Source organism: Medicago truncatula, chromosome 1 (assembly GCF_003473485.1).
Source record: "Medicago truncatula cultivar Jemalong A17 chromosome 1, MtrunA17r5.0-ANR, whole genome shotgun sequence".
Taxonomy (NCBI): Eukaryota; Viridiplantae; Streptophyta; class Magnoliopsida; order Fabales; family Fabaceae; genus Medicago; species Medicago truncatula.
The window spans coordinates 32,218,683-32,244,092 of record NC_053042.1 but is presented as its reverse complement, the minus strand read 5'-3'; the positions used below and the strand labels follow the sequence as shown (position 1 = coordinate 32,244,092).

The 25,410-nt window shown below is 33.5% G+C and overlaps 3 protein-coding genes across 4 annotated transcripts; all 3 read left to right on the top strand.

The window, feature by feature from the left end:
* The first annotated feature begins 72 nt into the window (after positions 1–72).
* LOC25483996 (BTB/POZ domain-containing protein At5g03250) lies at positions 73–2,381 on the top strand. The gene is made up of 4 exons (XM_013612734.3): positions 73–131; positions 285–354; positions 640–1,794; positions 1,974–2,381. The coding sequence occupies exons 1-4, from the start codon at positions 73–75 to the stop codon at positions 2,379–2,381; spliced, it is 1,692 nt and encodes a 563-aa protein (XP_013468188.1).
* A 3,262-nt stretch (positions 2,382–5,643) lies between these two features.
* On the top strand, positions 5,644–6,584 carry LOC25483995 (uncharacterized protein At4g04775). Its single transcript, XM_013612733.3, has 2 exons — positions 5,644–5,954; positions 6,050–6,584. The coding sequence occupies exons 1-2, from the start codon at positions 5,760–5,762 to the stop codon at positions 6,431–6,433; spliced, it is 579 nt and encodes a 192-aa protein (XP_013468187.1). The 5' UTR covers positions 5,644–5,759; the 3' UTR covers positions 6,434–6,584.
* Positions 6,585–13,195: 6,611 nt separating this feature from the next.
* On the top strand, positions 13,196–22,915 carry LOC25483994 (cystathionine beta-lyase, chloroplastic). Of its 2 annotated transcripts, none has more exons than XM_013612732.3 (13): positions 13,196–13,433; positions 15,614–15,788; positions 15,869–15,981; positions 16,133–16,203; positions 16,302–16,393; positions 16,855–16,942; positions 17,079–17,190; positions 17,339–17,435; positions 18,109–18,190; positions 19,257–19,374; positions 19,812–19,919; positions 20,006–20,108; positions 22,506–22,915. In XM_013612732.3, the coding sequence occupies exons 1-13, from the start codon at positions 13,362–13,364 to the stop codon at positions 22,679–22,681; spliced, it is 1,407 nt and encodes a 468-aa protein (XP_013468186.1). In that variant the 5' UTR covers positions 13,196–13,361; the 3' UTR covers positions 22,682–22,915. The 2 variants fall into 2 exon arrangements, with proteins under 2 accessions (XP_013468186.1, XP_024634254.1); XM_024778486.2 differs by lacking the exon at positions 13,196–13,433 and adding an exon at positions 13,851–15,214.
* The last annotated feature ends 2,495 nt before the right edge of the window (positions 22,916–25,410 follow it).

Below are 25,410 nucleotides of genomic sequence, written 5' to 3'. Positions count from 1 at the left end.
CTGTTCTTGATACAACAATTATATGTCTCAATTTCACTCACATTTCAATCTATGTTAACTAAGCTGCAATAAATGGCATTGTTGAAGCTTGGATCTAAATCTGATATATTTCGTCGTGATGGCCACACATGGTAAGAATTTTTTTTTTGTATGTATATGATATGGTACTTTGTATATCATATTGCTTCAATAGAGAAAAAAAGTTACGTTCAAATAGGTTCAACAAATAGTTTTTCTTAATGGTTCAATTAATGATTATTTGATCATATTTTATCTTGCTACAGGGTTTGTACAACTGGACTTACAAGTGATGTTACCATTGCAGTAGGGGAGACATCATTTTTTCTCCACAAGGTGCATGTTAACATTAAATTTTTATTGAAAATGATTATTTGATGCACAACACTATCTTCTTAGGGTTTTTTCCACACTTTCCTTCTGTGGCCCGTTTGTTGCAATTTTTTTTAAAGAATATCAATAGCTTTTCTTAAAAATTAGTTTCAATGGATGATTCAAAAAAGAAAGATTTTCATTGTGATAAGCAAACACAAAATAGGTTATGTTTTTCTTAGAGAAAAAAAAAACTTTAAATATTCAATACTATGATCTTAATATGTAATTTTGATTTTGATATTGTAGTTTCCATTGCTCTCTAGAAGTGGATTACTAAAGAAACTTTTTGCTGACTCCACAAATGAAGATGGATCAAATTCTATTTTACAACTTCATGATGTACCTGGTGGAGACAAAACATTTGAGATCATAACAAAGTTTTGCTATGGTGTAAAACTAGAAATCACACCATTAAATGTGGTTAGTCTAAGATGTGCAGCAGAATATTTACAAATGAATGAGAATTATGGTGAAAGGAATTTAATAGAAGTGACAAAAAAAATTCTTGATGAAGTTTTCAGCAATTGGCCAGACTCAATAAAAGCACTTCAAACATGTGAAGAAGTTAAATCTTATGCAGAAGATCTTCACATTATTTCAAGATGCATTGATTCCTTAACCATCAAGGCATGTTCCGAGGATTTTTCGGCCGAAACTAAGTCACAAGCTTCAAGTGATGATTGGTGGTATGAAGATTTATGTTTAATAAGTTTGCCATTATATAAAAGACTTATTGTATCAATTGAATCAAAAGGTATGAAACCTGAGAATGTTGCTGCATCATTAATATGTTATCTTAGGAGATATATACCTTTGATGAATAGACAATCAAGTTTCAATGACAAAACTAGTGTTAGTCAAGGGACAACACCAAGTAGAAGTTCAGAAGGAAATCAAAGGGCATTATTGGAAGAAATTGTAGGGTTGATTCCTAATAAAAAAAGTGTAATCCCTTCTAAGTATCTTCTTAGGTTGCTAAGAACAGCTATGATATTACATGCAAGTTCATCATGCATAGAAAATTTGGAGAAAAGGGTTGGTTCACAGCTTGATGAAGTTGAACTTGTGGATATTTTGATACCAAATATGGGATATTCAGTTGAGACACTTTATGATATAGATTGTATTCAAAGAATTATTGATCATTTTATGTCAATGTATAATCCTGGAACAACATCAACTACTCCATTATGTATAACTGGTGAAGGATCCTTGATTGGTGGAGTTGATGCATTGACACCTATGACAATTGTGGCTAATTTGTTGGATGCATATCTTACTGAGGTGGCTCTTGATGTTAATTTGAAGTTGCCTAAGTTTCAATCTCTTGCTGCTTCAATTCCTGATTATGCTAGGCCATTGGATGATGGTTTATATCATGCTATTGATGTATACCTTAAGGTGATGCTTGCTTACTTCAATTTTGAAGAAAATTATCACATATGCCGATATTGTCTGACAGGAGACATGTTTTCAATCTGACGTGTCGCTACTACATATCCTAACCTCGTTTAACTTGTACTCATCTTTTTTTTATATGATGATTTTAATTAATGTAAGAAATTTTATGTCAATTGTAGGCACATCCATGGCTAATAGATTCTGAAAGGGAACAATTTTGTAGACTCATGAACTGCCAAAAGTTGTCATTAGAAGCAAGCACACATGCTGCACAAAATGAACGGATACCACTGAGAGTAATAGTGCAGGTCTTGTTTTTTGAACAACTTCGACTTCGTACATCAATTTCTAGTTGGTTGTTTGTTTCAGACAACCTTGAGACTTCACAAAGTGCAAATTTTGGATTCTCAAGGAGTAATGGAAATGGTCAAGTGGACCCTACACAAGGTGGTGAAAACTTGAGGGATCGTGTATCAGAGCTAGAGAAGGAATGTTCAAGCATTAGAAATGAGCTTAAGAAGCTGACTAAAACTAAGAAAGGTTGGAGCATTTTTCCAAGAATTTTCTTAAGAAGAAAATCATCCTAGTGTTGTAATTTAGTTGTAGCTAGAACATCAATTAATAGGTCCAATTTAATTCACACCATATGAATGGAAAACCAAATCATCGTACTTGTTAATGCTCACTGAAGTATAGATGAAGTTGAACAAAATCTCCACTTGTGATCACATTTCTGAATTACTAATTGTGAATAGCATATTGACGATAAATACCTAATTTGTAGTACTCACCCAGAGATTGAATGAGTGTCTTTGATGTTCTTAGCTAAGATCATAGTTGACCTGACCACAGACCTTAAGTACTAAAGAAATAAAAATAAAAAAATATATGCAGAAAGAAATTTCTTAGTCTACTTTCACATAGTACATTAGATTCAAGGGTGAATTTTTCTTTGGAATAGTAGAGCTATATATGGAGAAACATAGCTTGCTAAGTTGAAAGCATGGCATATGCATATACAGGTTTCACACTTTGGTTAGGATGACTTTTTTGGCATATTTTTCAGTTTCTTGTACAAATTTTACCCTCTTGTTCTTTTTCTTTTTTTTTTTTAAATTAATTTTACCATCTTGTTCTTAAATAATAGCATCTCAAGCTCTCAATAACTTGAATAAGTTCACAAACTTTTAGGAATTGTATATTTAATTAAGGGGTTTACTTTTGTGTATCTACTCTTTAACTTGAAAAGGAGTTCCATTGTTTTTATTCTTCGTAGTTGTTGTTTTGCACAACTCATTGTGCTTCAAGTACTTGGTACTCACAAAACATGTAAAGCTTGCAAAAGGCTCGATAATTTGTGCTTGTTGCTAAGGTAGCAGAAAGAATGAAGTTTGGTCAAGCATTAGTGCTACAACGATCATAATTCCATATATTGTTGCTTCTTTTGTCAATTTTTAGTTCAACGATAATATTTTTTTTTAGATAGACGAATTTGTAATAGTTATTGGAAACTTACACAAGATAAGGTTCGAAAGCCGGTCAAGACGTACAACTTAATAATAATAATTTTGACATTTTTATCTATAATATATGTGGACAATGATATTTTTATTAACAAAGATTAAAGTTAAGGTACTCATGCTCCCCTTTTGATACTTGGTGTGTCTACTTTAAATGAAATCATTAAGCGTCAATATTGAAACAAGAGGGGAGACTGAGCTTCCAAAAAAATTATCCTAGCATCAAAATCCAATGATTTTGAGCAACGAAAATTGAAACAAGACCATCAATTTGTATTAAAAAAAATTGGCTTGTTGACATAGTAAAAGTCATTCCAAACTAAGTTTAAGGAATCTTTGTTCCTTTCATCAATGGAGTATATGTTGGAGATTTTGAAAAATCACGGCACTATTGAAAGCAATCGCGACACAATTTGGTGATGATGGAAGTATGTTTTGATTTGTTAAAAATCGCGTTAAGATTTGGTAAATCGTGACAAGATTTTTCCTGTTGGCAGCAAAATTATTGTACAAATCGAAATCGTGGCGCGATTCGGACAAATTATGGCACGATTTGCTCGGGATCTGGACTCTATATAAGCTACGTTTTCATCATTTTGTTGGGTAATCTCATGAAACCAAAGAATGGAGCTTTTAGGGAACTTGGAGGCTAAAAGTTGAGGATCTTTGGATGAGTTTCAAAGGGGTCAAGATGTGAATTTTGGATAACCAAAAGAGAGGGGTTCTTGGGAAAGGGTTAGTGCATTTTGGGGAGAGATTCATGGGATGAGAAACATATGAGAGGTTAAGTTTTTGTGAGCAACTTGAGTGAATCTATCAAAACCAAAAGAGAAGATTCCTTTTATGGTTAGATTCTAGATATGAAATACTAACGAATGCCCTAAGGGCACTCTTTAACAACCTTTAGATAATAAGTTTTTTTTTTATAGAAATCGATGCATTGAAAATTGAATTATTTAACATTTTCTATAAACATTTTATTAATTAGGAATCATTAAAGAGTGTCATTAGTTAGCAAGACCCAATCTAGATTTGAAAAACAATTGGGAAACACCTTGGGTAGTGAAATCATCTTTTGGTCACAAGAAGAGATTCATGAAAAGGGTAGAAAGTAAGATTGTTTTTTAAGAGTTCGTTGAAGTTAATTTCTTGTAACTATTTATATCTTTTTATAAAGAACTCGTTGATAGGCAAGTGGTGAGATCTCTCTCCTTAAGATGTTGGGTCGAACCAGATAAATAAATTTTTTATTTGTTCTCTATTATGTACTCTCTTTATCATGTTGATTCAATTGTGATTTTGCATTACACTTGATTGTTTGATTAAATTTATATATGTTTTTCTTTACAAATTACTCTTTACACTTGGTTGCTTGTGACTGTATGCACGATAGTGATATGTAATTTTAAAAAACTCAAAATTCTAAAATTGACATTTATTATAAGATAGAGTAATTTTTCTTTGGAATAAAAAAATATTAATGGTGACATGCTGATGAATAAATTTGTTTTATTCCTTTTCTTTATTATGGAGAAAACATAATTTTTTGTTTGTCAAACAGTAGCTCACACGTTTTAATTTTAATTAAATGTGGAGAAGTGGGATGTCCGGGGTTCGAACCCCAACCCCTATATACAATATCTCTACCATTTTTTTTGGTGGCAGTCGGAGTTTGAACTCCGAATCTTACATATTTTATACAATCTCCTTACCATCTGAGTTAAGCTCAAGCTAAGCTCAATTATCCTATGAATTTTAAAATGTTGTCTCTTTGGCTGTTATTTTTAAAACTTTTTAGAATGACTCTTAACATGATTAGGAAGGTATACCGAGCATTCTAATCAAAGTTCATATATCCTTTTATTTCCATATAATAAAATTAAATATGTTTTTTTTATCATGTTATAGGTACGAATTTTCTACATTGTCAACAAAAAAAAACGGTATGAATTTTTTACTGTCATGTACGGCGGCTAATCTTTATTAGAGAACTTGTGAGGCAGATAAAGTAGATCTCCTATGCCAACGATTTTTGTCATACGTTAAAGTCAGATGTCAAACCCCTAATTACTTGTTTAAAGGGTCAAAATCTCTTATCACTTGGATTACAGTAAATAAAATATGTTTTTTAAAGTTCCAAACAAAAACAAAACACCAATTTAATCTTCTACAAAACTAAAAGTAACTATCTGTCCACGAGAATTAAAAAAATGAAACACGTTAGTCCCTTCATTTACTTGTATCTATAAATGATTACTAAGATACTCCATTGGTCATTTCTTTGTTTTCAATATCATATTTATTTAATAAAAAACTATGATACGTGTAGTTAAAAATGTTTATGTTGGTTCTATTAATGATTCACCACCCCTCGTTCATAGAGTAGTCTTCATTGGTTGACCTTAATTGGTTCATGTCCTAGTTTACTTCCTCTTTGTACATGAGATGAAGGGTGTTGTTAGGTTTGAGACTTCACCATTACTCTCCAAGCGTGAAGCAAGTTGGAATGGAAGTGTTTCAAATGTTGATACTTATGAAAGTGCTGCTCCTACATGCAAATGTGGGAAAAAGTGTATCTTATACATCTCAAAAACATCTAAGAATCCTAACACACACTTCTATAGGTGTCCTTATTTTAAGGTAAATCATCACTTGTTTTGAACACTCTCCACGTTATTATTATTTTTTGTTAATGTTGCAATTTTTAAATGTAGTATTTTTGTTAATTTTTACAGCAACAAAGACCACATTGTAACTACTTTGTGCAAAAGGATAAATTTATTGAGTCACAAACTACAATGGTTGATCTCAAGTCAAAAACTACAATGGTTGAGTTGCTTGAAGCCAAGATTAATCAATTGGAGAAAGATGTGAAAATTATGAAAAGTAAGATAGAAGATGATATAGAAGTGAAAATTAATCAATTGGAGAAAGATATGGAAGTCAAAATTAATCAATTTGAGAGGGATATAGAAGTTATTAAAACTCAAATAATTGAAATGCAAGTAAAGATGGAACAAGACAAAAATTGGAAACGATGTGTAAGGGCAGTAGGGGTTGTGATTGTGGTTTGGTTATATCCTTTTGTATTTGGGAGTAGGAAAAGATTGTCTAAGTAATATATGTATTAAACTTGGGTGGTGTGTATTTTTCTGTTGTAATGTTGCTTTTGGGTTGTAATAAATTGTGTTAACTTAATGGTTGAATTGGTTTACTTGTATTTGAGTTTTTAAATGATTAATAAATATATTTTGTCTATCTAACAAAAAATGATTGAATTTGTCTTTTTCTTCTTTTGCATTGTTTTTTTTAGTTTGTTTGGTGTATAACACAATTTACAAAGGAATGATCAAATTGCGTTTGCAGGAAGCCTTCTCTTGTATGCTGAAGCATATATAAGTTGGTCAACCCAAGAGCAAAGAACCTAAGCTAGTATTTTATGTTTCAGAATTTTGTGTTGGATCGTTAATCTAACGTTGACCTATATGTGAATCACTATGTGTCGTGTTGGCTAGGTTCAATTAAAGTGATATAATAAGATATGACTAAAATGAACTAATGAGTATTCAATAAGGTGTGAACGTTTAGTGTGTGAAGACTAATGACTAATTCTATTTTTATGATGGGCTAAAATAGAAATATCAATAGTTAACTCTAGTTTGTGTTCTATAAATAAAAAGTGATGTCGACAAGAATAACAAAGGGTTCTCTACATGATAGTGTAAATCTAGAAGTTCATAATGTTGAAGACAAAATTCTTATTTGAATTTTAAAGATTACAAACATTTAATATTTGTTTTTTAACTTGTTATCTATTAATGAATTTTGTGAGAAATGTTTCATGAGAATGTTCTTAACATAAGAAGAAGGTTCTTTGCTCACAGGACAAGTTAAAAACGTCCTCATCAAAGCAAATAAGGCTGTGTTTGGTAACCCAAAAAAACTAGTTTATAATTTGTTGGATTAACTTATAAGCTCATTAGATAAAAACGTGATGTGTTTGGTAACAAGCTTTTTTCATGAGCTTATAGCGTTTTTTGAAAAGCTATTTCAAGTAGCTTTTTAACTTATAGCTGGTAGCTTTTTATATTTTCTTCCAACTTTAACCTTATTAATTTAAATTAATTATTTTTTTAATTAAACAACTATTCATGTTCATCTTTATAACCGCCCCATTTTTTCGCTTAAAAAAAATGCCACGTTTTTTTTATTTATAAGGAGCACTTTATATATATATTAAGGAAAGGGAAGGGATATTTTGACTCCAAGAGTAACTCAAAAGATTTACTCCAAATCTAAACCCTTCATCTTAATAATAGTTAATAGCTAAGATTAACTCTGAATAATCCCTAGGTGTGGCTAAATCAGGAGCAATGCACATGTGTGGCTTATTCATCCCTTTCAACCTAGCAGTGTTCAATGGCAATGGCAAACGACTTTCTCTACAAATGCCATGCCTTTGATTTTCAATTTCGGATTTCTAAGACTTCTGTTTTTCAATTTTAGAATTTCAATTTTCAATATCGTTTTATTCTTCATTAGAAAATTGATTCATTCATTCTAGGTTTTCTTTTGATCCATTTCTGTATTGATGAAGCACCATCATCCATCAATTTAATATATGAATCGAACCTTTTAACAAAACTGCACCAAATTATTGAAAATATTGTGTTTCAAAACCCGTTGATTGCAAATTAAAAGGTCCTAGTTTGATGAGTGGCTTCCGATTATACATGGAATTTTGATGAAACCGATTCCTTGTGCACAATGATTTGTAGCAGTAAAACAACATAACAAAATTGTGAAACCGTACCTCTAATAATTCTTTTGGATTGAATTCAAGGCAACACATGTATCAGTATGTATCAAAAGCCATTTTCCAAGTGTTTTGCCGTCGGAATTAGGAAGAAAGTATAGAAAGATCATGCTATAGGGATGATTAAGAATCAATTATAGCCATTAATTAATATTAGGATGAAGGGTCAAGATTTGGAGTAACTCTTTTGAGTTACTCTTGGAGTCAAAATATCCCTCTCCTTAAGGAATATATAAATGGACTTTTTGGTACAAAATCAAGAAGCAAAATATTCTCTCTATCTCACCAAAAGAATATACTTTGGACTTATGATGTAACGCCCTAATTGTTATTTAATTATTTTTAGTTGATTTAAAGTCTTTCATATGATTTTAAAATGATTTATGTTGATTTTGTGGTGTGGTGTATTTTATTAAATGGCTATTTTCATTATTTAATAGAATAAGTGGAGAAATAGAATTATTTTGGAGTTTGAGGATTTAAATTAGAATTAAGAGGAGTTAAGAATGTTTTGGAGGTTACAATAGGTTGGAAAAATAGAAACTGAGAGTCAGAACCAGTTTCACGTACAAACAAGGTTTTGGGAGAAAACAAAAGAAAGTTAGGAGAAGAGCCAAAGGGGGAGAATCTGATTGTGTAAGAGTTTGTTCATCAAAACTAAGGTAAGGGTGAAGCTAACATTCAGTAATCATAGCGTATAAATTCTGAATTTGTGATTTAACATGTTGTTGTTCTTAGGTTGGATAATTGGGATTAGGTTTTGATTATTGATTTTTGAATTGAAAAGTGTAAAAACCATCGAAATTGTGTTAAGAATTGATGTTCAGGTTGTGGAATAATCATAGGTTAAGTTTCCTATCAAATTTGAGGTTTGGGTGGATGAAAAATTACGTTTTTGGCTAGAAACTGGTCTGTTCCCGTAGAGTTGTCTGTTGCAACTCGCCACAGCGAGTAAACTTACTCGCCTCGCGAGCTGCCTAGTGACAGCATACCCTGTTTCGCGTTCTTGCGTCTTTTTCACACGTTTCTGTTTTGAATTGGGCTTTGGTGTAAACATGAAAGTTTTAGATAATTTTGCTAGCTTTCCAATGGCTTTGGTTTGACTTGAAAATGACTTTTAGTTTTTGAGTTATGATGGAAATACTCCAAGTAGGTCTTAGTGAAATCTTATGAAAATTCAGCACAACCATTTCTAAGTTAATCCAAAACTTATGGGATAATTTCAAGGCTCAAAACTAGAAGTAATATGAGTTCAATTAAGGTGTTTAAGAGTATTTAACCCATGTTGTGAGTTGACCCTTGGGGTAGGAATGGAGGTTGATTATAGTACTGTTGATGTTGAGTGAGCCAGATATAATATGATTTGATGTTTTTAGTAATGAGATATATTTGTATATACATTATGTGGATTTTATAAGATGTTTAAGTTGATGTTGATTATCATTTGATATTGTTATATCTTGAGATGTTTATGTGCTGTCTATGTTGATGTTGTAAATTGATTAAGCTGCATGTGTCGGTCTAAGATGTAAGATGTCGTTCCAAAGTATTGGAGTCTTAAGTTGTTGATGTTGACCAAGTTGTGGAGTAAGTCATAATTATTTATGCACAGTTGTCGTTGTCTACGTTGTCGTTGATGTTGTCGTTGTTGAGTTGTATGTGGATATACACAGTTTAAGTCCATTGCATACTCATAAATTGTTGAGGGCTCATGCCCTGGAACGCCTTGTCGTTCAAAGCGAGAGGACTCATGTCCTGGAACACTTTGTTGTTCAAAGCGGTGAGGGCTCATGCCTTGGAACGCCTTGTCGTTCAATTGGTGAGGGCTTATGCCCTGTGAATGCTTTAACCATTCAAATCCGGGAGGGCTCATGCCCTGAAATGCTTTGTCATTCAACTGTTGAGGGCTTATGCCTTGGAATGTTTATCATTCAAATTGTTGGGGGCTTTTGCCCCGGAATGCTTAGTCATTCAACACGTTGAAAATGGTGTCACGTGCATATTGTAGTTGTCGTTTTTCTTGAGAGAGGTGTTGTTGTTGTTGTTGATTAAGTTGTTGTTGTTGTTGTTGATTGAGTTGTTGTTGATTAAGTTGTTGTCGTCGTTGTTGAGTGAGTTGTTGTCGTTGTTTTTGAATCTTGTTGTTGTCGTCGTTGTTGGTTGAATTAGTAAGTGTTACTAAAGTTAAAGAAGTAAGAACATTATTGTTGAATATATGTTGTTGTTTATATTATTATGATGTGATGATTATGTTGTCCTTTATATTATTATGATAAGATGTTTATGATATGATGAATTATGTTGTTATGATGTTGTTTATGATATTGATTATGATGTTATGATGACTGTTTATGGTGTTGAATATGAGGTTGTTATGATGTTACATGATGATGATTATGAATGTTGTGATGATGATTACATGATGTTATCTATGAGTTGTTAAATGTACTTGATGATGATTATGCTAAGTTGATAAGTTGTCTTTTATTCATGAATTGCTAATGAAATGTTTGATGAATAATTATTATTATGAAATGATGATGTTACGTATAGTTGCTAAGTTGTCTTCTATTCATGAGTTGTTAATGAGATGCTTGGTGGATAATGTTAATACGAATTAATGATGTTGTTATATTGTATATGAACTATGAATATGATGTTGTTACGTTGTTTATGTCATTGATTATGAAGTTGTTATGTTGTATACGAACTATGAGTATGATGTTATATGATTATGATTAAGATGTTGATTATGATTAAGATGTTGATTATGATGTTAAATGATGTTGTTTATGATATCGAGTTATGACTGTTGATATGATGAGTACATGATATGGTTTAGGACTCGTTAAAAGAATTATTATTACTAATTGATGGAGTTTAAGTTGTTAGATGCATTTGATGAATTATATGCTTATTATTATTGTTTGTGAAATCTCACCCCTTCTGCTTGAAAACGTTGCCCTTCGTATGGGTAACTTGCAGGTAATAAAGATTAGTAGGAGTGGTGGCTCAAGTGTCTTAGGGCTCTGATACATAACGGGATGAGAAATTGTTGCTAAGTTTATTATTCTTTTATGTATCAATTTTGGAACATGTTGTTGAAGCTTTTATTGTCGTTGAATTAATTCCGCTGCAAAGTTTTAATTATTACGTTGTTGAAATTTGAAGGATAATTATTTAATTATTCCATTTGTGATTTTTAAGAAAAGAGGTGTAACATTCCGTTTAAGGTGTTTTACTCTGATTAATTTATGAAATTTTTATGTTGGGAAAACGGGGTGTTACATATGACATAAATGGCAAGAATAACATATGATTACATAAATGCCTTTGCATTTATAAAGGAACTGAAAAAGCATGTGCCTCAAAGAACATGGGTTGTTTTTTACGTACAAGCCAACAGTTGTATGTTCATGTACATTTCAAGTGAGCTTCAAAGACACAAGCCTCTATAAATACAAGCATACCTCAATGGTAATTGGCAAGAGTTTACACACAAAGAATTCAATTCTCTCTCTCTCTCTCTCTCTCTCTCTCTCTCTCTCTCTCTCTCTCTCTCTCTCTCTCTCTCTCTCTCTCTCTCTCTCTCTCTCTCTCTCTCTCTCTCTCTCTCTCTCTCCTCTCTCTCTCTCTCTCTCTCTCTCTCTCTCTCTCTCTCTCTCTCTCTCTCTCTCTCTCTCTCTCTCTCTCTCTCTCTCTCTCTCTCTCTCTCTCTCTCTCTCTCTCTCTCTCTCTCTCTCTCTCTCTCTCTCTCTCTCTCTCTCTCTCTCTCTCATTTAAAATCACTTTGTGATTCCATATTCTACAAACACCCACCACCATACAAAGGTGTAACTAGGTCTCAAGTGCTTAATAGTTTGAGATAGGGTTGTGTTCAACCTTTTTTGAGTGATCAAGAAGCCTGTTAAGGGTAATAATACAGACTGTAACGGACTGATCTGGTGTGATCAACAACTTATAGTGTTATTCGGAAGTTTTTGATAGCAGGATACTATAGTGGATAACCACACGTAGTGTGGAAACCGGAAGTAGCCGGTTAGGTGAATCAGGATAAATCTCTTGTGTTCTTTCTCTTCTCCCATCTCTTATTTTTTGTTTAACACACTTCACACACTATCACTAATAATTAACCGGCTTAATACATGTTTTGGTCCCTTAACTTTAAACCGTCTCAATTTGGTCTCATAACTTTGCCTTCGTTTACCTAAGTGGTCGACCACTTAGGTAAACGAAGGCAAAGTTATGAGACCAAATTGAGACGGTTTAAAGTTAAGGGACCAAAATGAAATTAAAAAATAAGTTAAGGGACCAAAGCATGTATTAAGCCTAATTAACCATATTAATTTATCCAGAGTGTTCTGGTCCCTTAACTAAAATTAATAACTAACATACTACTTAATAACTATCCATAAATTTCTGGTCCTATTTATTTATTTATTAATTTTTTATTCTTAATATTTCTAGAGCTCTCTGGTCTTTTATCGCTTTATTTATTTCAGTTATATATCGAGAGTTTTATGGGGTCTTTTACTGCTTTATTTATTTCAGCTATATATCCAGAGTTCTTTACTGCTTTATTTATTTCAGTTATATATTTTAGAACTTTCAGTATCATAGCCAATCATGTTTAATCATGATCTCTTCCTGGTGTAATGGGTTCAAATATAGCCATGAAAGTGATCTTATAGTAAGTGGTGGATCTTGAAAAAATCTCTTGGGGTACCAAAATTGTATGTAATATAAATTAAACAGTCTCATAAAACAATAATGAGTAATCAATAGTGTAGTGGTTGATCATTTTTTATTTTAGTATGTGGGAGCTTGTTTGATTCCCCCAGGAACGTTTTTTTGAATAAAATATAAAAATTACAGTTGAAATATTAAAAACTAGATGGAGGCAGGACTCGAACCTGCACACTTTCTAAGAAAGTTCAGCACCCCTACCATTGCAACTAAGGTAAATTTGTGATACATTTTTGCCTAATATCATATATGGATGCCATGGCATCTGGGGGGTCTCAAGAAAGATCCGCCATAGGCTATAGATAAGTTTTACTTGCTCGAGTGATTAAGAAGAAGAAAAAAAAAACTGATTTCAAACTTTTTTTTCATCATAGCCGCCATTTAAACCTATTTTGCATCCATGTGTGAAAGTTGAAATAAGTTGCCACTCTCCATAAATACACAAGTGACAACACTGTTTGTCTTCTTTAAACACGAAAGTAACAATGGTTTCTTCTTATTTTTCGATCTCTCTCAGAATCTTCACTATTTCCGTTTCCATTTCTCGCCCCACTCAGGTAAACACCACCACTATCTCTTTCCCGCAAAATGTTGATTAATTATATCACTTTTTATGTTCATGGAATAACAGATGTATCTGGTCTCTATTATAGACGAAATACATATGTTATTCGATGAATATAAAAAATGATTTTTTTTTTATTGTAATAATAGGGAGTATTACCACTTCCACCAATAAGTTATGCCAAGCTTGTTTTCTTGTTTGCATAGTATTTCACATTCAGATTGGTATGTTTTAGAGCATAATTTCTAACAATTAAATTATCGATTTAGTCCTTTTTGGGGTTGGGTTGGGTAGCTCAACTAATTTGAGCTAAGGGATAAAGAGATGGAGGTTTCAAATCCGCATGAATAAGATAAATTAGTTTAACAACTAATTACTAACATTTGTCATTAAAAATAATCAATTTAGTCCCTTTTGCCATTTGGAACAAGAGTTAAGAGACTGAGATGAGGCAGAATTTCTTGCTATTTTATGTTGCGTAATGAGAATGGATCGATATTGCTATGTTCTAAGCTTCGGTTGGTATTAGAGACTCAAATCAGGAAGAATGTTTTGTTATTGTGTTTGCGGTTGCGATATCTTTAGACCATAGAAATGGGCTGCCTCAATCATTGAATCGTACTCTTTAGCCAAATTCGTTAAAAATGCTATATCGTGGGTTTCCAACCTTGATGCTTGCTTGCCCGTTGGAGCTTTGATTTTTCAGAAATAAATTAACTGCAGAATATGCTGCCAGTTTTGGGCCATGTATCTTTTTGTCATATCAACAGAGAAGCTAATGAGATAGCGGACTCTTTAGCCGAATTCGGATCAAGTATGGAGGGTAGATGGATCAGTTGGGATGAGCCATTGTAGCGTTGGTTTTGGTGCTTTATTTGATACTAAAAACTGCTTGCGGCTAGGAGTTTTTCTGGTGTGCCTTAAATCGACAATAATAGTATCAGTGCTGCAGTTTTGTTTTGTGAATGTTTGATTGATTTTGCCTGGCTTTGGTGTCGTTGAGCTTGTTGATTTGCCGCATAATCGGCGGGTGATTCTCTTTATTTTTGCGACTTATTATGTGCTTTGTTTACAGAGGTGTGCGTTAAAGAGTTACCAATAAGCCTTGTTTCTTTTCGATTTAGAATTGAATACTGTGTTAAGTAGAGATGTCATCTGTGTTTGTTGTTTGCGAAATGGTGTTGGCTCGGATTGAGGCATTCGGAATAAGGGGCGGATGGTGGAGTGCACCTTGCTTGGAGTGGAGTTCTATTGTTGGTAAAAGACAATATGGAAGTGTGTTTGGCATGCGGTTCTTTGGTTGTGTTTGGTCTCTATTGTCATCACAGCTGGAGGAAATGTTTCTGGCTTAAAGGGAAGTATAATTTGATTTGATTGGGTCTTCAGTAGCAGAATGTTGGAATGTGTTGCCGCTGCCTGGAATGATATGGATTCTGTGATGCTGCATGTTTGAGGTCTCTTAAGGGGTCTTCCTGAAGGCTTTGGTCCATGTGACTGAATCATCTTTGTGGAGCTTGATTTTGTTTCCTTTCTGTAGTTTATCTTAGGTGTTCTAAACTTTGTTTAGTTTAGACCTCTCTGTTTGTGATGTTGTGTTGTGGTGTATTATGGTTAGATTTGATGGTAGTAGTAGTGTGTTTTCCATCTGAGTGATGTGCATTGGCAGTAGAGTGCCATCACATATCATTGCACTGAGATGTTGTATGGTATAATTTTCTTAGTCCAGCTTTCGAACAGATGATTTGGTGGGGTCTCTGCAACCCTTCATAGAAGGTAGGTAGAGTTCTCTCATTGTGATGCTGGGTCTGGATTCTTTTTTCCAATAAAATTCTAATTATAAAAAAAAATATTATAAGTAGTCCATAAAGTACATGAAATTCATCAATTTATTTGCTAACATATATGAAAATCCATTAATTTAGTCCCTAACATTTTAATATCAGAGACTAATTTGACAGATTTTATATACCTTATGGACCACCTATTGTATTTATATAGTTTAGAGACTAAGTTAAAGAAAAAGAGATAGTTTAGAGACTAAATTGATGGTTTATTTCCGTAACTCATTGATATAGATATTCACACTTCTCTCTTGAATTGGTACATTTTATTCAGGATATTAATTTTGTGTGTTTGACTTTGATATTGATATGCATAATGGTTCAATTATAGAGCACAATTTCTGGAAAGACTTGGGATAGCTTGGTGATTATCAAGTCAGCAAATTTCCGAAAAAATAAACTGTTGTGTGCGAACGACGGGTTCAAGCTCCGTTGCTCGGTTGATAGAGAGATGGATGTGAGAACTTCTGCTTTGATGGATGATGAAGTTGCTGACTGCTTAAATGGTTTGTTTTGTTGTGATCTTCCAAGATGTAGTGGTTTTTGTTTGATGGGTTTATATTCTGCTGATTTTCGCTGTTTGTAGAAGAGGAGCTATGGGAGCCTAGCATTTCAACAATGGTGATGAATTTCGAGTATAAGTTTGATCCTTATGGTGCAGTTAGTATGCCGCTTTACCAGACTGCTACTTTTAAGCAGGTGAAAATTTGTGTGAAAGAATTTTTTCGTTGTTGGACGTGTCTGTTTTTGTGAATTTGAATGATCATTTGGTGCCTAGCACATGTATATTTACTATCTCTGTTGTGTAGTATTTTACAGTATTCATGATAATTTATGTTTCTTGGTGCAGCCTTCTGCAATAGAAAATGGTCCCTATGATTATACCAGGAGTGGAAATCCTACTAGAGAAAGTTTAGAAAGGTTTGATGTGATTTGTTAGTTTATGTTTTGTGTACTGCAATTGTGGATCTGTTTTGTTGAGCATATCGTCTTTAACTTGTCATGTTTTGCATTCTCAGCCTTCTTGCAGAACTTGATAAAGCGGATAGAGCCTTTTGCTTCACCAGTGGAATGGCTGCTTTAAGCACTGTGGTTCACCTTCTTAAAAGCGGTCGGTGCTTTTCTTTCTTATGAGTGATGACACCCAATCTCAATTTGTTGTATTAAATATATGTTTTTGTTTGCTAATAAGTAGTGATGTACATATGCTATGATCAGTTGTTATTTATTCACTGAATGTTTATGAAAAATATCTCTATCTCTTTATGTTAGTTATAGAATTTGGTTTGATTAAATAGTAAGTAGCGCATCTAAATTTATTTCATTTAATGTTATGGTTAATATGTAACTTTACTAGAAAAACAAGTCATGTTAAACAAGTATTAGACTAGTGAATTTACATGAACTAGTGAATTTACATGATTTTATGCTTTTATCATGAAGTTTGGTCGCACCAGCAGTTATGCACATTGTTTTCTGACCAAGCTTACATGTTGCATGGGCTCTATTTTTGACAGAGACTTGATAATTTTTCTTGTTGTTTAATATGTATTCCTAAAATTATACTTATAGGTGACGAAATTCTTGCCGGTGATGATCTTTATGGTGGAGCAGATAGGTTGCTGTCTCAAGTAGTTCCCAGGAGTGGCGTTTTGGTGAAGTTAGTGTGATTTATGTTAGTCATGCATATTTATTTTCTGTACAATGATTAAGTATAGAAACAAACCAGCCAAGTTTCTTGATTCTGTGTAGTGTAAGTTCATCATTGATGGGATTGTAATTTTTTGCATCTGCAGACGGGTAAATACATGTGATTTAAATGAGGTCGCATCTGCTCTTGGACCCAGGACTAAGCTTGTATGGCTGGAGAGTCCAACCAATCCCCGGATACAAATTTCTGATATTCGAGTAAGAATCTCAGTTAATTTATTTTGATTTTGTTTCTCTGTTGATGTTTTCGTTATGGCAATGGTATTGTATCATGTCTTTCTTTTAAAATAGTCCTTCACTAACTAATAAAATATTCTTTTTCTTATTATTTTTAATTAATGTCCAGAGAATAGCAGAGATGGCTCATGCACATGGTGCTCTTGTGTTGGTGGACAATAGTATAATGTCACCTGTATTATCCCAACCATTGGAACTTGGAGCAGGTATATGCATAGTATAGCAATGAAGTATAAACAGATTACACGTCACTTAATTTAATTGCATGCTAAGCTGGCCAAAAATTGAGATGAATGAGGCAGTGTTTTAACTCTTTAGTAGTGAATCAGTACTGTACAATAATGATCTGCATTGGTGAAGTTGCTATAAATACTTCCTTATTTTCAGAAAGGCTATGTTCTGATGTCATAGTTTTGAAATTTGAAATGTGCAGACCATTTTTCAATGGACATGATAGTATATTAGAAGAAAAAAAGGATCAACTCCTTTTAATTCAGGTGTACAATCAAAGGAAAAGATGTCAAGTTACAAATAGTGAAGAGTAACATTTTCGACTTTTGCTTTACATTTGAGTAGAAGTACTTGTCCGTGGAAGATGGATGCAAATTCTCATTTTCTCTCTTCATTGTATGTTCCTTTATGTATAAAGAATTTAAAACTTCCGAAGGTGCTAAGCCTTAATTTCTATGCTAAAGTATACATTACACGGACCCTAAGATTCACCTCCCAGCTGATTCAGCTTTAAATCAAATTTCACCCCGGATTTCTATGTCAACCCGGCACCCACGCACCTCAAAAAAAAATAAAAAATGAAAGTTAAACATTTGTCTTTATCATTATGTCCCAGACTTTACTCAAGCTGGTAAGTTTTTCCTGCAGATATTGTCATGCACTCAGCTACCAAGTTTATTTCTGGACATAGTGATATTATGGCTGGTGTGCTTGCTGTGAAAGGTGAAAGGTTGGAGCTCTTATTTTATATTTATAGGATCTTCAGATTTTAAATATATTAGTATAATTTTGACATTGTTACTATGTAGTCTGAATTTCATTCATCCATTGGAAAGGTGCAATTTAAATTTTGATTCTATGGAAATTTTGGTTGCTGAGTACAATTGCGTACTGTTTTCCGTTCATTTATTGAACAGGTTCAAAAAATTTGACAAGCTCTTCTGTAGCCTATGAAATAATGCATGATTCAATTGCTTGTGAAACTAATGCATGTTTTAATTACTTTTGTGTAAATTACTTGACAAGATTTGTTGTGAAAAAATTCGTGAGCTGACTGTAAACCTTGACTTTGATTATGATCTGCCATCTGCGTATTTTTGATAGAAAATATGACTGGCTTCTTACAAGTAGAGAGAACAGAAACTTGTAGATTTCCTCTGTTAAAGCCATGTCCTTGATTCAAAATTACTCTTGCTGCTCCTTCCTCCTTTCTGTCATAAACTGCGAGTTACTGTACTTAAAGTATATTTTTCATTTTTATATATTCTTTGTTGATTCATTGTTGTACAACAATTTAGATGGTCCATGCAGTTTAAATACATGGTTAATTATGTTTTGTAGATGTTAATGAATATACTGCAGTGTCACAATTCATTAACCGTCCACAGAACATTACCACAATTTTGAATGTTATTAACCACAATTATCATGTGTATATTTGAACACAAATTGTGGTTAATAGATATCATGTATATTTGAAAACTTGAAAATTATATATATTTGAATGTAATTTGGATAGTTATTCTGAAAATCATGGCTGCTGATGTTCAAAATCGTGGATAATTACGCTCAGTGGATAGTTAGTGAGTTGTGACACCTTGTTACATTAAGTAACCACCGACTCACATATTCGAAGCATTGACTTACTTGAATATTCAAATTGTTGCCGATCGTAGTTGTCTAATTTGTGTCAAAATATCATTTATGTTTCACAAATCAAACACGTCTTTCATTTTCCTCCTATTTTCAGTAATCTTGCCCTTGAAATGCTTACCTCCTTTCTTGGTTCTCTTAAGGTTGGCAAAAGAAATATATTTCTTACAAAATGCGGAGGGTTCAGGCTTAGCTCCAAATGACTGTTGGCTATGTTATCGAGGAATCAAGACAATGCCCCTTCGAGTTGAGAAGCAACAGGTGCTCTTTCAAACAATATTTCAAGTGCTGCTATTTATCTAATGACACTGGTGCCATGTCTTGTTTCCCTCTATATGTATATTTTTGTTCAAATAAGATTTAGCGAAAGCACAGATGAAAGAAAGTTGTCTGCCAATGACATTGCGTAGGAATTTGTAAATTTAATTGTCGAGCTGATGTTTTAGGTCCCTTTACTGTGCTCTTAAATCTGTCAAAATATTGTAGCTTTTGTAGTGATATTTGGTTCTTCTTTTGGAGTTTTGAAATTAGATTTTAGTCTTTCACACCATTTCCCTTTTCTGTTATCATTATGCGCAATCTTTTTTGAGCACATACACATTATATATCTGAAGAAGCACGCTACATATATATCTGATCAATAACCATTTATTTAATTCAATTTTTTATTTTAATTTGGGAGCTAAAACCTCTTGCAGGAGAACGCACAGAAGATTGCTCAGTTTCTTGCTTCCCATCCGCGAGTGAAGAAAGTAAACTATGCTGGTTTGCCTGGTCACCCTGGAAGAGATTTACATTATTCTCAGGTGTTTTTTGATAAATTGAAATTTCAGATAATGTTTTAATATGCGTCACATTCATTTTCTCATATATTTATATGGCCCCTTTCCAGGCGAAAGGTGCAGGATCTGTGTTTAGCTTTTTGACAGGTTCACTTGCCCTATCAAAGCATATTGTTGAAACCACCAAATACTTTAGCATAACCGTTAGTTTTGGTAATAATTCTTCTACCCTATGTTCGTTATTTTTAACAACATTACTAGATCTACCTTATGTATGATTAAGAATTACGATTAAAATGTGAAGTTTGACATGTATGTGTATTGGTTAATTTGATTGAACCTATATGAATGTAGGTAAACAAATAACCAAAACACACTAAATATAGATCATATTTGTTGAGTAAGGAGTTAGTAGTGTAAAAAAAAATGTATTTTCTATTGTTAACACTTGTATACTTAACTCTGAAGAGCACATGTTCTTGGGTCATGCTCACTCTTGATCTTTCATTTCACTATGTCACTTTTTCTTATCTACAATGGTGGTAGGAAAAGGCAAGGTAACTTGCTTACAATAGGTTACGTATGCTGGTTACAAACAAACACATTTCCCCAATTCCCTCCAGTAACTATTAGAAGTATGTATAGTCATCAACCACTTTTGTGATTCTTCAATTCTCCCTCTAAGCAACAACTCTTATTCTCATCCCAGCCTGTTTGTAATATTTTGAAAATTTTGTACTGTTTAGTTCTTTTTGCAAACATATTAACTATTTTTTTGTAAGTATTGACTTCTTCTAGTACCAATATCTCATGGGTCCACCCACAGTCTTGATTCATTCCTTCTTCTACAAGGCTTCTTTATATGCCATGGCTGTTTCAGTACTTGTGAAACATTTACATTCTTAGGGCTCTATTTTGTTTGCTTTGTCAATCTTTTGAGTTTGTGTCAATTTGTTTGTATGTTGACACACCTGTTCTCTTTGATATAGTCATATCTTACTTAATTTAAAGTTCTTACTGTTCTACTATCTTTTCTTTAACCCCATCTTTAATCACCTTTGAATTTCGTGAAGTCATTTCATTGTGGTTTCCGCAGAAACATTTCTAGACCACATTGCTCAGCCATACATTCATGACACCCACATCCATTTCTTCAATGTAACACTGAGCTTCTTCCTCGTCAAGGCCATTTTGTAGGGTTTATAAAGGGCTGGATAACTGATTCATAAGTACGAGGGGCTATATTAAACAATACAGACTGCAGAGAACCGAGAGGGAGGGAAATGTTGCCTGCCAATAGAGCACTGCAATAGAATGAAGAGTGTAAAATGTTGTATTTGAATGTTGTCTGTCATATGACTATGCAAGGAGTGTATCTCTAATTACAGGAATGTATCTCTCGGTCAAATCACTAATTATATCCTCAATTATTACCAAGTACTATTTACACAATAAGCATATGTTAAATGTGTTTTCCAACACTCCCCCATCACTTGAGCTTGTTAGAAAAATACCCTTTTATGAGGGGCCTAGGTGTGGCTGGATGTACTGTAGGCACGGCTGCACTGCAACGAAAATTGGGCTTGCTTATGGAGGTGACTGTGGTGGTTGTCGGGGACGGGTCTTACTAGAGAAGGAACAACTAGTTAAATTACAACTGAATGAGGAGAGGAACACATTGACAGCAAAACAAGCACGGGATGAAGCACAATGAATGCACACAGTGGGACAGAAACAATGATAGGAACTGTAGTGGTGATCAAAGCAGTGTAGCACAACCAAGAGTACTATTGTGGTGGTTCGAATGAGTGCTAGTTTGAATGGAGCTGTTTTGGTTAGTGTCATGTGCTGTCATGGATGCACTGGTCATTCTCTCGAGTGCTAGTTTGAATGAGGCAGTTTCTGTTAGTGTCATGTGCTGACATGGATGCACTGGTGTGGGTTAAGGCTGTGGCTATATGCAATTCCATTTCTTTGCACAATCTTGATGAGGTCTTCTTTAGTAGAAAGACTCTTCTTGTTCTCCTGGTTGGGTTGGTCTCCTCCTCATTATGAGTCTCTTGTACTAACCTTATTGCCACACAATACTGGTTTCCTGTTAAGGCTCCACTTCTACAAGATTTTGGACAGTGACTTTTGTCTGTTGAATCCTCCTCTATTAAAGAAAGCTTGGTCATCTTGATTTTTAAGCAATACTCCATCCTTTTTTTTTTTTGGCTAAGACTATTGATCAATCGATAGAATTTCCTAAAGCTTGTGTTGACCAACTTTGTATAATTATTTAGGCTTCAATCCAATTATAATTTCTCTTTTAATTTGATTCTTCAAAAATATTACTTTCAAAATATATATATCAAAAAATCTTGGTAGAGGAGTACTTGCTAAGCCATTTGGCTTTCTCATTATAGCCTACCATCCTCCCTAGGTTTTTAACTTCTGTAACTGAATACGTATTCAACATTTTCTTCATTATTGTTGATCTTTGTTGCTTTGGCCTGATGGTAGGGATTGGGAGTTCTAATTTGGCAGTTAAGATTTCTTAAATAGTGGTAAACATGATGAAGCCTCTATATGTTTTTCTGCTGACCTGGTTATTTTTCTGATTGGCAGGGAGTGTAAAATCCCTAATCAGCCTGCCTAGCTTTATGTCACATGCTAGCATACCTGCTGCAGTCCGCGAGACCAGAGGTTTAACAGAAGATCTTGTTCGTATATCTGTTGGTATTGAGGATGTGAATGATCTGATTGCTGATCTAGACAATGCACTTAGAACTGGACCTCTGTAATTTCATTTTAAGTATCGACCTGTGAGCAATGGGATGAACTATTTGCTTGTTTTAAATGACGAAAAGTATTTATCTGTTATGATGAAAAATATTTATTTGTCACATTTAAAAGTCACCGAATCTGTATCCTCTGTAGTATTGAGATGTAGTTTGATTCTTATGTCTTAACCAAAGCTCTGAACGTTGATTTTTTTCAGAAACACTTTCTGTATCAAATTCCATTTAGGTAGTCAATGCTGGCTGGCTCATAACTTAATAAGGCTCAAAGACTTCTGGATAAGGTTCTACATGCTCATGGGGTTCAATTATCCCCATGATCAAACAGTACCTATTGACGGTCCTTTCTCGTTAAAGAGATTCTGTCTGAGTTGGTCGATTTAAATTTTATAATATTGGATACACTTATTAATTCATATCCAAGTTTCAAATCATTAGATACATTGCTTTTGGGAGAATACTTATGTAAATGTTGTCTGTGCAGGCAAGTTAAATATACTCACCATGAATTGTGGTTCTTTGTGGTTTTGCAAATTTGTTTGTGGTGCTATATGTTTCCCTCTGCCAAACAGTTTTATCTAGATTACATAATTGATTCCTTTATCACAGCTATCTTTGGACAAACGAAAATCCTATTAAAAGGAAAGGAAAATCAATCTTCAATGTATATAAATAGTTTAGAAAATATACTTTTAAGAAAAAGAAAATTCATATTAATTGATCATCAGCCAGACCGATAGGTTTATGGAGGCTAGAATAATGAATGAATCTTTAGTTTATTCTAGGAGATCATTTAGTTTGTTCTAAAAGTGGATTTTTTAGGCATATTCTATTAGTTTGTTTGGTAGCATTGTTATTGTGCGGTATTTTTTTATTTTTTATTTTGACAAAATTTGTTATTGTGTGATTGGCGTAGTTATCTACCATGTTTATGCATCAACTTATATAAGCATTGGATGTCTCATGATTAGAAAACCAAAAAAATGCATGGAAAACTTATTTTATTTCTATAGTTAGTCTCTATCTTCTTGTTCCTTTAACTTAGAATCTTAGTTTCTTATAGTTTCATTAGTGATAGATTTTGAATTCTATCACAGACCGGACCTACGACCATATCACTAGAAATTTATTGAACCGTATATATTTGATAATTGTTTTTTTTTTTTTTTTTAAAGAACGTATTTGATAATTGTTGTTTAGCCCCCCAAATTGCTGGAAAATTGTTGTTTAGCCCTGCATTTATCGGAGGATAGTTTCCGATGAAACAAACATATCAGAACATAAGTTCCGGTCGGTATTTTTTGTACTAAAATGTCTCAGGTTCCTAGATTCCAATAGGTTTTTTTTTCTTTTTTCTGAGCTTGAGCAACATGGGTAAAAAGTAGTCCCCTATTTTTGGCTTGCTAAGGCTAGTAGGCATGTCAACAAAACTCATATCCGTGGTTACCCACCCGAACCAAATCCAATTTGACGGGTTTTCCCTGTTTTGATTGGATTTGGGTATGGGTATGGGTATGGGTATGAGTTTTCCCCGATCTCGAAACACGGGTATGGGACGGGTAACGGGTATATAGGTACCCACCCCGAACCCATACCCAAACCCGTCCCAAATGTAAAAAAACTATTTTATGTTGATATGTTATGTTATTTTGTTTGATAATTGTCATGTTAATAAAAACTACCATTGATATTTAAAGGATCAACTAAATAATTTTGTCTAACAAATGTGAAAGTGAGCTTATTGTTGGACAATGTATTACAACGTTGCTCTTGGGGATGCAAAAAAAACTTATATTTTTTACTAAAAAAATTATTCAATGCGGGGACAGGGATGGGGCGGGGATACCCGAACCCGTCGGGGACGGGGATGGGATTCAATTTCTCATTCCCGTTGGGTATGGGTCGGGTAACGGGTAAGTATATGAGAATCGGGTATGGGGACGGGGAAGGTAAAACCCGTCCCCACCCCGCCTCATTGCCATGCCTAAAGGCTAGCCTTGCCAACCCAGGAGCATCTCAATTGGCATCAAGTTTAACAAAAACAAATGAAGAGCTCTCCTATTCATTTATAGCATTTCAAAGTCACGAACAAGCTCATTAGAAAAATGTTTGATTGTCATGTGAATTTCAAGAGTAAATAGTCAATTACTCCCTGAAATTGTAAGTTTCGTCAATTACCCCCTTAAAATTAACAAAATGTCAATTACCTCCCTGAAATTGCACAACATTAATCAATTTAACCCCTCCGTCAAATTTTTCTGTTAGTAAACATGACGTTTTGCAAATACCCCCTTGAAGTTTTACAGTTATGTGCAAAATGCCCCCTGAACTTGAAAATTTATATATTTTTTTCTTATCCTTAACTCAAAGATATTAAAGACAAGCAATTAACGGTTAACTTTAATACTTTACATGGCTCTTTCATTCTTAAAGGGGTCTGTTATTTTATTTTGTTTATGTTATGCCATTTGGTTGTTCAATTCTCCATAAATTATGACTTATTTAGATAGAGACACGCCAATTCACAACAAAGTAAGCTAGAGACACTCATTCCTCATGAATAATTAATTCTAACAGTTTCTTAAGATAAGTTTGAATAAAATTATTTTATCTTAAAAATTGAACTAAACATGCATTTTGTTAAAGTAATATGAAGTTGTTAATTATGCGTTATTTTTAGAGGATATATTCTTATTTTAAGCTTAAATATTAAAGTTAATTGTTAATTGTTA